This window comes from Pongo pygmaeus, chromosome 1 (assembly GCF_028885625.2).
Source record: "Pongo pygmaeus isolate AG05252 chromosome 1, NHGRI_mPonPyg2-v2.0_pri, whole genome shotgun sequence".
In the NCBI taxonomy this organism is placed as follows: Eukaryota; Metazoa; Chordata; class Mammalia; order Primates; family Hominidae; genus Pongo; species Pongo pygmaeus.
Genome location: NC_072373.2, coordinates 91,607,112 through 91,621,289, shown reverse-complemented (window position 1 = coordinate 91,621,289; position 14,178 = coordinate 91,607,112). Strand labels below are relative to the sequence as shown.

The window sequence follows — 14,178 nt, the reverse complement described above, 5'->3', positions numbered from 1 at the left end:
CAACATTCTTTTTTTTTTTTTTTTTTTTTTTTTTTTTTATTTTATTTTATTTTATTTTATTTTATTTTTTTCCATGGATGTTCTTTTTTTTTTTTTTCTTTTATTATTATTATTATTATTATTATTATTATTATACTTTAGGTTTTATGGTACATGTGCGCAATGTGCAGGTAAGTTACATATGTATACATGTGCCATGCTGGTGCGCTGCACCCACCAACCCGTCATCTAGCATTAGGTATATCTCCCAATGCTATCCCTCCCCCCTCCCCCCACCCCACAACAGTCCCCAGAGTGTGATGTTCCCCTTCCTGTGTCCATGTGTTCTCATTGTTCAATTCCCACCTATGAGTGAGAATATGCGGTGTTTGGTTTTTTGTTCTTGCGATAGTTTACTGAGAATGATGATTTCCAATTTCATCCATGTCCCTACAAAGGACGTGAACTCATCATTTTTTATGGCTGCATAGTATTCCATGGTGTATATGTGCCACATTTTCTTAATCCAGTCTATCATTGTTGGACATTTGGGTTGGTTCCAAGTCTTTGCTATTGTGAATAATGCGGCAATAAACATACGTGTGCATGTGTCTTTATAGCAGCATGATTTATAGTCCTTTGGGTATATACCCAGTAATGGAATGGCTGGGTCGAATGGAATTTCTACTTCTAGATCCCTGAGGAATCGCCACACTGACTTCCACAAGGGTTGAACTAGTTTACAGTCCCACCAACAGTGTAAAAGTGTCCCTATTTCTCCACATCCTCTCCAGCACCTGTTGTTTCCTGACTTTTTAATGATTGCCATTCTAACTGGTGTGAGATGGTATCTCATTGTGGTTTTGATTTGCAATTAGGCAGGAGAAGGAAATCAAGGGTATTCAATTAGGAAAAGAGGAAGTCAAATTGTCCCTGTTTGCAGATGACATGATAGTATATCTAGAAAACCCCATTGTCTCAGCCCAAAATCTCCTTAAGCTGATAAGCAACTTCAGCAAAGTCTCAGGATACAAAATCAATGTGCAAAAATCACAAGCATTCTTATACATCAATAACAGACAAACAGAGAGCCAAATCATGAGTGAACTCCCATTCACAATTGCTTCAAAGAGAATAAAATACCTAGGAATCCAACTTACAAGGGATGTGAAAGACCTCTTCAAGGAGAACTACAAACCACTGCTCAAGGAAATAAAAGAGGATACAAACAAATGGAAGAACATTCCATGCTCATGGGTAGGAAGAATCAATATCATGAAAATGGCCATCCTTCCCAAGGTAATTTACAGATTCAATGCCATCCCCATCAAGCTACCAATGACTTTCTTCACAGAATTGGAAAAAACTACTTTAAAGTTCATATGGAACCAAAAAAGAGCCCGCATCGCCAAGTCAATCCTAAGCCAAAAGAACAAAGCTGGAGGCATCACACTACCTGACTTCAAACTATACTACAAGGCTACAGTAACCAAAACAGCATGGTGCTGGTACCAAAACAGAGATATAGATCAATGGAACAGAACAGAGCCGTCAGAAATAATGCCACATATCTACAAGTATCTGATCTTTGACAAACCTGACAAAAACAAGCAATGGGGAAAGGATTCCCTATTTAATAAATGGTGCTGGGAAAACTGGCTAGCCATATGTAGAAAGCTGAAACTGGATCCCTTCCTTACACCCTATACAAAAATCAATTCAAGATGGATTAAAGACTTAAATGTTAGACCTAAAACCATAAAAACCCTAGAAGAAAACCTAGGCATTACCATTCAGGACATAGGCATGGGCAAGGACTTCATGTCTAAAACACCAAAAGCAATGGCAACAAAAGCCAAAATTGACAAATGGGATCTAATTAAACTCAAGAGCTTCTGCACAGCAAAAGAAACTACCATCAGAGTGAACAGGCAACCTACAAAATGGGAGAAAATTTTCGCAACCTACTCATCTGACAAAGGGCTAATATCCAGAATCTACAATGAACTCCAACAAATTTACAAGAAAAAAACAAACAACCCCATCAAAAAGTGGGCGAAGGACATGAACAGACACTTCTCAAAAGAAGACATTTATGCAGCCAACAAACACATGAAAAAATGCTCACCGTCACTGGCCATCAGAGAAATGCAAATCAACATTCTTAAAGAAAAGAATTTCCAACCCAGAATTTCATATCCAGCCAAACTAAGCTTCATAAGTGAAGGAGAAATAAAATACTTTACAGACAAGCAAATGCTGAGAGATTTTGTCACCACCAGGCCTGCCCTAAAAGAGCTCCTGAAGGAAGCGCTAAACATGGAAAGGAACAACCGGTACCAGCCACTGTAAAATCATGCCAAAATGTAAAGACCATCGAGACTAGGAAGAGACTGCATCAACTAACGAGCAAAATAACCAGCAAACATCATAATGACAGGATCAAATTCACACATAACAATATTAACTTTAAATGTAAATGGACTAAATGCTCCAATTAAAAGACACAGACTGGCAAATTGGATAAAGACCCAAGACCCATCAGTGTGCTATATTCAGGAAACCCATCTCACGTGCAGAGACACACATAGGCTCAAAATAAAAGGATGGAGGAAGATCTACCAAGCAAATGGAAAGCAAAAAAAGGCAGGGGTTGCAATCCTAGTCTCTGATAAAACAGACTTTAAACCAACAAAGATCAAAAGAGACAAAGAAGGCCATTACATAATGGTAAAGGGATCAATTCAACAAGAAGAGCTAACTATCCTAAATATATATGCACCCAATACAGGAGCACCCAGATTCATAAAGCAAGTCCTGAGTGACCTACAAAGAGACTTAGACTCCCACACATTAATAATGGGAGACTTTAACACCCCACTGTCAACATTAGACAGATCAATGAGACAGAAAGTCAACAAGGATACCCAGGAATTGAACTCAGCTCTGCACCAAGTGGACCTAATAGACATCTACAGAACTCTCCACCCCAAATCAACAGAATATACATTTTTTCAGCACCACACCACACCTATTCCAAAATTGACCACATACTTGGAAGTAAAGCTCTCCTTCAGCAAATGGAAAAGAACAGAAATTATAACAAACTGTGTCTCAGACCACAGTGCAATCAAGCTAGAACTCAGGATTAAGAATCTCACTCAAAACCGCTCAACTACATGGAAACTGAACAACCTGCTCCTGAATGACTACTGGGTACATAACGAAATGAAGGCAGAAACAAAGATGTTCTTTGAAACCAACGAGAACAAAGACACAACACACCAGAATCTTTGGGACACATTCAAAGCAGTGTGTAGAGGCAAATTTATAGCACTAAATGCCCACAAGAGAAAGCAGGAAAGATCCAAAATTGACACCCTAACATCACAATTAAAAGAACTAGAAAAGCAAGAGCAAACACATTCAAAAGCTAGCAGAAGGCAAGAAATAACTAAAATCAGAGCAGAACTGAAGGAAATAGAGACACAAAAAACCCTTCAAAAAATTAATGAATCCAGGAGCTGGTTTTTTGAAAAGATCAAAAAAATTGATAGACCACTAGCAAGACTAATAAAGAAAAAAAGAGAGAAGAATCAAATAGATGCAAAAAAAAATGATAAAGGGGATATCACCACCGATCCCACAGAAATACAAACTACCATCAGAGAATACTACAAACACCTCTATGCAAGTAAACTAGAAAATCTAGAAGAAATGGATAAATTCCTCGACACATACACTCTCCCAAGACTAAACCAGGAAGAAGTTGAATCTCTGAATAGACCAATAACAGGAGCGGAAATTGTGGCAATAATCAATAGCTTACCAACAAAAAGAGTCCAGGACCAGATGGATTCACAGCCGGATTGTACCAGAGGTAGAAGGAGGAACTGGTACCATTCCTTCTGAAACTATTCCAATCAATAGAAAAAGAGGGAATCCTCCCTAACTCATTTTATGAGGCCAGCATCATCCTGATACCAAAGCTGGGCAGAGACACAACCAAAAAGGAGAATTTTAGATCAATATCCTTGATGAAAATTGATGCAAAAATCCTCAATAAAATACCGGCAAACCGAATCCAGCAGCACATCAAAAAGCTTATCCACCATAATCAAGTGGGCTTCATCCCTGGGATGCAAGGCTGGTTCAATATATGCAAATCAATAAATGTAATCCAGCATATAAACAGCACCAAAGACAAAAACCACATGATTATCTCAATAGATGCAGAAAAAGCCTTTGACAAAATTCAACAACCCTTCATGCTAAAAACTCTCAATAAATTAGGTATTGATGGGATGTATCTCAAAATAATAAGAGCTATCTATGACAAACCCACAGCCAATATCATACTGAATGGGCAAAAACCGGAAGCATTCCCTTTGAAAACTGGCACAAGACAGGGATGCCCTCTCTCACCACTCCTATTCAACATAGTGTTGGAAGTTCTGGCCAGGGTAATTAGGCAGGAGAAGGAAATAATGGGTATTCAATTAGGAAAAGAGGAAGTCAAATTGTCCCTGTTTGCAGACGACATGATTGTATATCTAGAAAACCCCATTGTCTCAGCCCAAAATCTCCTTAAGCTGATAAGCAACTTCAGCAAAGCCTCAGGATACAAAATCAATGTACAAAAATCACAAGCATTCTTATACACCAGCAACAGACAGAGAGCCAAATCATGAGTGAACTCCCATTCACAATTGCTTCAAAGAGAATAAAATACCTAACAATCCAACTTACGAGGGATGTGAAGGACCTCTTCAAGGAGAACTACAAACCACTGCTCAAGGAAATAAAAGAGGATACTAACAAATGGAAGAACATTCCATGATCATGGGTAGGAAGAATCAGTATCGTGAAAATGGCCGTACTGCCCAAGGTAATTACAGATTCAATGCCATCCCCATCAAGCTACCAATGACTTTCTTCACAGAATTGGAAAAAACTACTTTAAACTTCATATGGAACCAAAAAAGAGCCCGCATCGCCAAGTCAATCCTAAGCCAAAAGAACAAAGCTGGAGGCATCACTCTACCTGACTCCAAACTATACTACAAGGCTACAGTAACCAAAACAGCATGGTACTGGTACCAAAACAGAGATGTAGATCAATGGAACAGAACAGAGCCCTCAGAAATAATGCCACATATCTACAACTATCTGATCTTTGACAAACCTGAGAAAAACAAGCAATGGGGAAAGGATTCCCTATTTAATAAATGGTGCTGGGAAAACTGGCTAGCCATATGTAGAAAGCTGAAACTGGATCCCTTCCTTACACCTTATACAAAAAGTAATTCAAGATGGATTAAAGACTTACATGGTAGACCTAAAACCATAAAAACCCTAGAGGAAAACCTAGGCAATACCATTCAGGACATAGGCATGGGCAAGGACTTCATGTCTAAAACACCAAAAGCAATGGCAACAAAAGCCAAAATTGACAAATGGGATCTAATTAAACTCAAGAGCTTCTGCACAGCAAAAGAAACTACCATCAGAGTGAACAGGCAACCTACAAAATGGGAGAAAATTTTCACAACCTACTCATCTGACAAAGGGCTAATATCCAGAATCTACAATGAACTCCAACAAATTTACAAGAAAAAAACAAACAACCCCATCAAAAAGTGGGCGAAGGATGTGAACAGACACTTCTCAAAAGAAGACATTTATGCAGCCAAAAAACACATGAAAAAATGCTCACCATCACTGGCCATCAGAGAAACGCAAATCAAAACCACAATGAGATATCATCTTACACCAGTTAGAATGGCAATCATTAAAAAGTCAGGAAACAACAGGTGCTGGTGAGGATGTGGAGAAATAAGAACACTTTTACACTGTTGGTGGGAGTGTAAACTAGTTCAACCATTGTGGAAGTCAGTGTGGCGATTCCTCAGGGATCCAGAACTAGAAATACTATTTGACCCAGCCATCCCATTACTGGGTATATACCCAAAGGACTATAAATCATGCTACTATAAAGACACATGCACACGTATGTTTATTGCGGCACTATTCACAATAGCAAAGACTTGGAACCAACCCAAATGTCCAACAATGATAGACTGGATTAAGAAAATGTGGCACATATACACCATGAAATACTATGCCGCCATAAAAAATGATGAGTTCATGTCCTTTGTAGGGACATGGATGAAATTGGAAATCATCATTCTCAGTAAACTATCGCAAGAACAAAAAACCAAACAGCGCATATTCTCACTCATAGGTGGGAATTGAACAATGAGAACACATGGACACAGGAAGGGGAACATCACACTCTGGGGACTGTTGTGGGGTGGGGGGAGGGGGGAGGGGTAGCATTGGGAGATATACCTAATGCTAGATGATGAGTTAGTGGGTGCAGCGCACCAGCATGGCACATGTATACATATGTAACTAACCTGCACATTGCGCACATGTACCCTAAAACCTAAAGTGTAATAATAATAATAAATAAATAAATAAATGAATAAATAAATAAATAAATAAAGAGCGCCCCATTAACATGAGTAATCAGTGTACTGCATGGTACAGGAGCTACTATAAATGGCAATAGCTTCACTGCCCATTGTGTATTTAATTCCTCCAAACACACAAAAACACACTCTCTCTTTCTCTCTCAACCCTCCATTTCAATAGACTTGTAAGGGGTGGGTCCACAGGGGAGAGGAAACTGCTCAGAGTGTGTTACTCCAGGGACATGCCAACCTCTGTTTTCTCACAATGCCCCATCTCCTTCATATCCATCTACTAATGGCCAGAAGTTATTCTTAAGGATCAAAACCCTTTGCACGGAGTGAATATTTTGCTCCCACCTCACCTCGGCACACTCATTGGCATATTGGTTCACTTCATCAACTCTCCCTTCTTTAGCTACCAGCTCCACTTGGAAGTCTTCAAATTTCTTATGTAGAACCTCTGTGCGCTCCCAGTCTTCACCTAGCTCCACTGATGTCGCTATAGCCTCCTGTAGACACATAAGTTTATTGAGTTGCCAGCAAACATTTAGGAGTTTCTGTAGGTCAAAAACTCAAAACTCCTGCTTGCATTCCCAGGATAACCCAAATGGAGATACTGGGGGAGACTGGGAGAAGCTCTCCTGGGAAAGGCCAGCAGCAGAAGTATATTTCTTAAGGTAGCACCTTGGCACAAGGGAAAGTGCTCTTTCGGGCAGTTCTTTAGCAAGTTTGTGGCATTACTGGAAAGAGACCCTGAAAGTACCCTTTTGTGTTTTGAAACATGAGGGATAAATTCATCCTGTTTCTACTCAATTCAACATAGTATCTACGAAAGTATTTTGTTTGGCATTTGCTTATCTAAATCTTTAGTCCTAACTATTAAATTATTCCTTAAGTATTTAGAAAAATAAAACCCTCCATCTTTATAGGCACTGAGACACAAAGGATTAGAAAAAGAGCTGTTAATACTCTCAGCCAGACTCCAGAGTAAGAGCAAAAACATAGGAAAAGGAGTTAAAAATCATGAAAGTGGAAGAGGGATGAGCCTAATTATCTTTCATTGCATGGTCTTTGTGTAAGTCTTGCCTTTTTCATATTCAGATCCATATGTTAAGACTTACTTCCATACAATGTTAATCTCCAGATACCCCTAAATTTTGGCCCCAATTTCCTCTTGTTCCAAAGAACAAAGGCCAGGAACAGACAACCTGACTTCCTTGTGAGTAGTCTGTGGTAATTTGCTATGGGGTACCTGGGACAGAGGAGTGGGAGGCCCTATGTGATTGCTGTTTTAAGTTCGATACCTTGTCTCCAATCCACTCTAAGATGTCAGCACACTCCTGTATGTACTGCTGGAACTTCAGGGCCCGCAGCAACAGGGCACCCTTCTCCAGGGTCAGCTCTAACAGCAGGTCCCACAGGCGGCGTAGCTCCTCTATATGGGCCTTTAGGAAAGAGGGGCAGAACCACTCAGCCACAGACACTGGGAGCAGGGAAACACTCAGAGACTTGTGCAGAAAGAGACCTGGATAAAAATTCTTCTCCTAGTTACTAATGCATTAGTTGCTCAACAAATATTTAAAAGAGGAAATAGGATAGATATATGGAAATAGCTAATAAGCCAAGCCAAATGTGATCTTACATAAGAGAACAATTTGTAAAAATGCTTTGCAGTTTTAAAGAATGGAATAATTACAAACAAGAAGATGGGAAGGAGGAAGAAAGCATGGAAAAGTGTTCATCTGAACTCAGCCTTATGGAGCAGAAAGATTTCTGACAGGTCAATAATAAGCGTAGCGTGTTCTAAGAAGAGCAAACAGCAATAGCAAAGGCATAGGAGAAACTTAGCATGAATTGTCTGCCAGAAAGTGTGAGAGCTATAATTTTTATAAGTTATAAGGAAATCATTGGCACCAAAACAATAATAGTGTTTTGGGACTATACAGTTTGAGACTCTACAGAGGGCTTTGAATGCCAGATTAACTTGGAACATTATGTATTACCTGTCTTATATAACTGAAATTGTCACCTATGTCATATCTTCAAGAATCTTATATTTTTCAACTACTGCATTGCTCTGGGTAGCGTGTGGACCACATATGTCTTTAAACCCTGAAATGGTACCATTTGCTATAGCCCCAGTGATTCTGACAGAAATGAAGATGTTTCAAACATTTCTCAAATATTGTAATTAATGTAGATGCTGGTTATATGCAAAACTGTGCATAATACAAAAGTTACTTATAGTTTATACAAATAAACAAGTTTTGAAATTTTCCTTTTATGGGTTCTTCTTTAAAATAAGATTCTATTCTGGCTAAAATCTGTGTTCCTTGACCATATTTTGATGACAGAATGGGCTAGAATTTTTATGCTATATATAGAAAGACCAGACCCAGTTTTAAGATACATAATGCAAATTTGTTTTGACAATTTAAAAAATACATAAACAGTAAAAAGTTCACTCACACACAAAAAAACTGAATTGACAATATTAGCACAAACATTTGGAAGAGTTCATAGATTGAGTCCAAAAATAGCTGTTACATTAATAATAGGTTAGAGAGTATGAATGCTTATTGAAATAGTGATGATCTTCAGTTCTAGATGTTCAGAGAAAATTTTCTGAATACATGACATTTAGGAGTTTTTAGAAGTAATAAGAAGGGACAGTTTGGAGAGGTGCAATAGTAGTCATAGGGAATGGTGCGTGAAAAGAAAGAGGCATCATAGACAAAAGAAAAATACTTTGGAAAACATTCAAATGAGAGAGCATTCCTTCTTTGGAGAAGTTAAGAGAAAAGGACATTGAGGTTAGAGGAAATAATTAGAAAGAACAATGGAAAAAACTAATTGATCTGGATAATGTGGAACAGGTTTAAGTGGGCTTGATCTTCAGCCAAATTATCCTGCACTGTTATAGGAGGAATTTTATGCCATTTAATGACAGCTTTAATATCACAGCTCTCTTCACACCAGGAAACACAAAGATATCCCATCATTTTTTCTGCCTCAACCCCAGGGGAAGATAAGAGGCAGGAGTCCTGGGTACAAGCCAGCCACCTCAAGGTTTATATCTCATATAATCAATTAAAACCCTGATTACATAATCAATAATTGGAAACTTCAAGGGCCCATACATATACCTTCGTTTCTTCGTGGGCAGAATGACCCATAGTAAATCGTTCTTCCCTTGTTTTTTCCAGTTCAGACATGAGTCTTGATTTTGTTTGCACCTCTGCTTCAAAGGATTGATGCTTCTGATATTTCCCCTAAAGTTTAGAAATCAGAGTTTTTGGCTAATGAAGCACAGTCTTCATGGGAAATGTTCACTCTATGTAGAGCCACCAAACACAGGTTCTCAAAGGGTCCCAGACTCAGTTAGAGGCCATAAAGAGTGTTTTCCTGTCCCCACTGGCTTTAGGAAGTTTTCAGTAAATACTGTCCTGAGCTATGTTGAGCCTTATGACCTATGCCGAGCCTTATTTTAAAGGCTCAATAGACTGCCATAGGAATAAAAGAGTGTAACACACAGTGTCCTTCCTCATCAGAAAAGAGGAATAACTGATTTTTTTTGGAAGTAGAGCACAATGAGAAAGATGATAGTTATAATAATGGTTTTTTTTAAAAAAAATTGAGAGTTTTTTTTTGCATGCTGTGCCTGTTCTTGTAATCTATAAATTGATCAATTCAATATAGCACATTATTTTGCTCTTGTTCTAGGTGTTTCCTGTCCAACATCAATTGCTTCTGATTATGACAACACCACATGCTATAATTTTAGGTGAACAGAAAGGAGTAGGCGCTTTCACCAAATTTCTTCTACTGAAACCTCTCTTTTGAAGTTAAGAGCCTTGAATAGCAATTTAGGGGGAAAAAAAAAAAAACTCTGGTTAACTCAGCTTTCTGAGAAGAGTAGAGAACAGGTATCACATGCTATAATTTTAGGTGATCAGAAACGGGTAGGAGCTTTCACCAAACTTCTACTGAAACCTCTCATTAGAACTTGAGACCCATGAGTAACATTTTAGGAAAAACTTAAGAGCCATGAATAGCAATTGAGTTAACCAGGTTAACTAAATTGGATTTTAGTTAACCTGGTTAACTCTTATCTTTCTGAGAAGAGTGGAGAACAGTTGCTTCAGAAGCATTGATGACTCTTCACTCTATTTCCCTTCTTAATGTCCCAAAATATCAAAAATCACATGGTTTGTCAGAAATTTCCTGAATTTGCAGTTGCTGTTTTGCCTATAGATCAATTTCAGATGAGTATTGTAACCATCAAATTCTATATAGAATAAATCTCCTTTGCAAATAACACCCTGATGTTTATGAAGTTGAAGACATGGACTATTTAGAGGCAGAATTACTGTTTCTAACAGACAGTCTAATTTTTCTATTACATCACTCCCACTACAGTTAACCAGATATACACTTACATTACCATAATATTTGTGCTGGATCTGAAAAAAAAATTGATGTAATTTTTTACTTTTGGCATTGATGAATGCTTCACCATGAAAATATGAAAAGTATCCTATGCCCTTATCAATAAGCAATATCCTTGGTTAATGATTAAAAAATGTATATTCTGAATGGAAGTTCATTGTAAGAAACAGTTCTGTGTTTTCAATAACTGAAAAACTGCCGCTTTTTGTTTGATTCTTATTTTCTCAGTCTCACCTCTCCAACTTCATAAGGGAAAATGCACTTTTAGATTTTCTATTAATTCATTTCTTTAACTTCCCACTCCACCGACTTATTTTTGTTTCTAAATGGAATCTAATTGTACCCACACATATCCATTAACATTAACATAAAGAAAAACCTATTTCCTTCTCTAGAGATCTTAGGGTCTGCTCTGGGGCAATCAAGAGAACTGAGTGACCTGTATATTAGTTGGGTCTTCATAGCTCTTATCGGTTAAAATATTGACTTTCTCCATGATCCACTTCCCCAGATCATCTGCATCTCGCTTGAAAACTTGTAAGTGATAGGAATCCTCAAGCTTCTGACCCCTCTCAGCGACCCGCTCCTTGAACCTTTGATACCGAGTCAACACTTCCTGACGCCTCTCCTGGATCTCTTCTGCTGTTTCCAAAACCTTTGGCCCACTGCTCTCCACAACCTGCAAGTTAACAAGATTCTGTTAATTGCTAGTTCTCAAATATTTAACGTGTTGCCCCGCTTATATGTGTCAAGGTGTTTACTCATGTTGGACCTATATTCAGATATCCTGAAGTCTGTAGGGACTATTGTCAGAAGAGCTGTAGTATATTTATGTAATTTTTAACCAGACATAGCTACTGTTTAGGTTAAAAATTCTTGATTATCCAGAAGACTCTCCCCACTTTTTACCTAAATTTGTGCTAGCATTTAAGTTCTACAGATAGAATTAAATTGGACTGATCATGGAGCAAGTTTAAATTAGCAAAATCACATAATTTCAGATAGATAAAAAGAAATACAATGTTATTGCTTTCAAGGGCTAAAAAGGTGTTGAGAAGTGCTTATTATTTTTAACTTAATTTAATAAATAATTAAGAATGGCTTGCAATTAGTTTAGTTAATGGTATATGCAACAGTTTGAAAATTTTGTTTTCTTCATACTTAAAAATAAATCTCATATATTTACTCTTTACTTGCTTTACTCACAAACACTATAAATCAAAAGTTCAGCTATCTTCTGCCCAATTATCATAAATTTCAAATTATTAGCATGTCTGCAATTGATTTTTGAAATATAAAACCTTTTACTCTAAAACAATATATAAGTATCCTTTTCCCAGAGAGGGAGCCAACCTGTTTGTGACAATATCCAGCAAAATCACCATAGGGTTCACCTTCATTCATCTGGATATGGATACCATTTTCCCTAGCTTACCTCAGCCAAAATGTTTAACATAAAGTTTAAATTTTAATCTCCCATTATTCCTCCTAAGTATAATTGCTACTCTGTGAATTGCCATTACCGGCATGGCTATAGAATTAGATCATTCCATGGAGACTCACGTTGTTACTAGGTGTTATTTTGCTTCAAGCTCCCTACTTATTCTCTATGGGAACCGACTTAAGTCATTACTGGGTCTTGGTGCTGCACAGACATAAGCTCAAGGTTATTGTTCACAAAAAATAGTTAAAATTAAAATTACCTACTTGTTAAAAGCCAAAATAATTATTAATGTTCCTGGGAAAGATAGTATAGAAAGTTTAAAGGAAACATCTTTCCTAATAATATTAGTGACAAATTGCATGGAAGAGAAATATGTACTCACGGTTTCCTTTGGAAATTGCTCCATTTTTCCTAAAGGTTTAGAACCTGGCGAGATAAAATGTGTCAGAAAGAGAGAGAGAGAGAGAGAGAGAGAGAAATAATTCAAATGGAACTGTCCAGTCGAATTCAAATAGAAATATAGAAACGTTAAGTATGTGGGGGGGGGGGGAAAAAAACTTTTTGCTTGGTCCTAGAATCCCATCAGCCATACACAATCGACATTATCTTTAGAAGACATACTTAGCTGAGGCAACTGCTAACTTTTACAGATACTGGGTGACTCAGCAGTTTTGGGAGACTCTGGCTTTCAAAGTTACTCAATAAGACTTAAAAAATGAAAGTAAAGTTTTTGGATGAAAAATTAGAAAAAAAACCCCGTATATTTCTAGGAAATACAGCTCAACAACTTCATCCAACTCAACTGCAGATTTTTCACAGTCTTTAAGTCAACGAATTATCCTGGCTTTTTCTATAGAGTCTTTCACAAAATAAGATTTTATTCCTAACCTCATCAATTTGGTCTTTAAAAATCTGATTAATTGTACTCTTAATCATTTAAATGGAAGGAACAAAAAAAGTTATATGATGTGTTCATTAATATTTTGTAAAACAAAAATTAGGATACCTTATTTGACAAACTAATGATGTCACAAAGAAGTTGAAAATATGGCTGACTTCTGATATATATGGTATAAATCATCCTACTGTATGTATTAATTTTAATGGAGAACAAAAGTAGGTAGACTTTTTCCATAGGCATAGTTATTTTAGACTAACTTACAAAAATGAAACAAACAAGCAAAAAAGAAAATAGTGGGGCGCTCTTAGACCTTTCTACAAGCCAGTGGGGCTATCCATGCCAAACTTCATTCCAGTGTAAATACAGCTTGAATAATCTAACTTCCATGATCTACAAGAGAAGATTTTGATTCTACATTTGTGGTTTCCCCTGTTCTTGGATCCCACATAGAAAAACTGAGAGTCCTTTACATTCTCTTCTTGAAAGTCTGGATTACTTTACTTTTCCATATAGTTTCATTATATTCAAGTCAAATTTAGTAGTAAAGAACATAATTTTAGATACTGCACTATAACACATGCACTGAGGAACATTTGTCTGAAGTTGGGATAAGGAGAGGAAATTATTTTATCTTTAAGAGAAAAGAACCAACATCTATGAAATATTTATATATTAACATGATCAATTTACATTAATTTCTAATCTTTAAAAATTCCGTGAGGCAGTATTATCATACCCATTTTTATATGAGAAAACAGTCCCTAAAAAAGTTTCATTCTATGGTTATTTGGTTTGAAAGTATTTAAATAGTCAAATCTATATCAATGTGACTATCATGGCACTCTGCTCCTCATTTTTTTAGTCAATCTTCTCTTAGTCCATCAACATTGTTTGTTCTGTTTCCCTGTTCCAGAATCATCTTAGCAAGA

At 37.1% G+C, this 14,178-nt stretch overlaps 1 protein-coding gene across 1 annotated transcript in view; it reads right to left on the bottom strand.

Annotated features, from left to right (window-relative positions):
* The window catches only part of SPTA1 (spectrin alpha, erythrocytic 1), an 84,953-nt gene extending 71,986 nt beyond the window's left edge, over nt 1–12,967 (bottom strand). The window contains exons 1-5 of the mRNA XM_054497331.1: nt 12,731–12,967; nt 11,344–11,583; nt 9,602–9,727; nt 7,760–7,900; nt 6,818–6,964 (exon numbers count right to left, since the gene is read on the bottom strand). Coding sequence (XP_054353306.1) covers nt 6,818–6,964; nt 7,760–7,900; nt 9,602–9,727; nt 11,344–11,583; nt 12,731–12,754 — 678 coding nt within the window. The 5' untranslated portion in view covers nt 12,755–12,967. The remainder of the gene's footprint in view (nt 1–6,817; nt 6,965–7,759; nt 7,901–9,601; nt 9,728–11,343; nt 11,584–12,730) is intronic.
* Between the last annotated feature and the right edge of the window lie 1,211 nt (nt 12,968–14,178).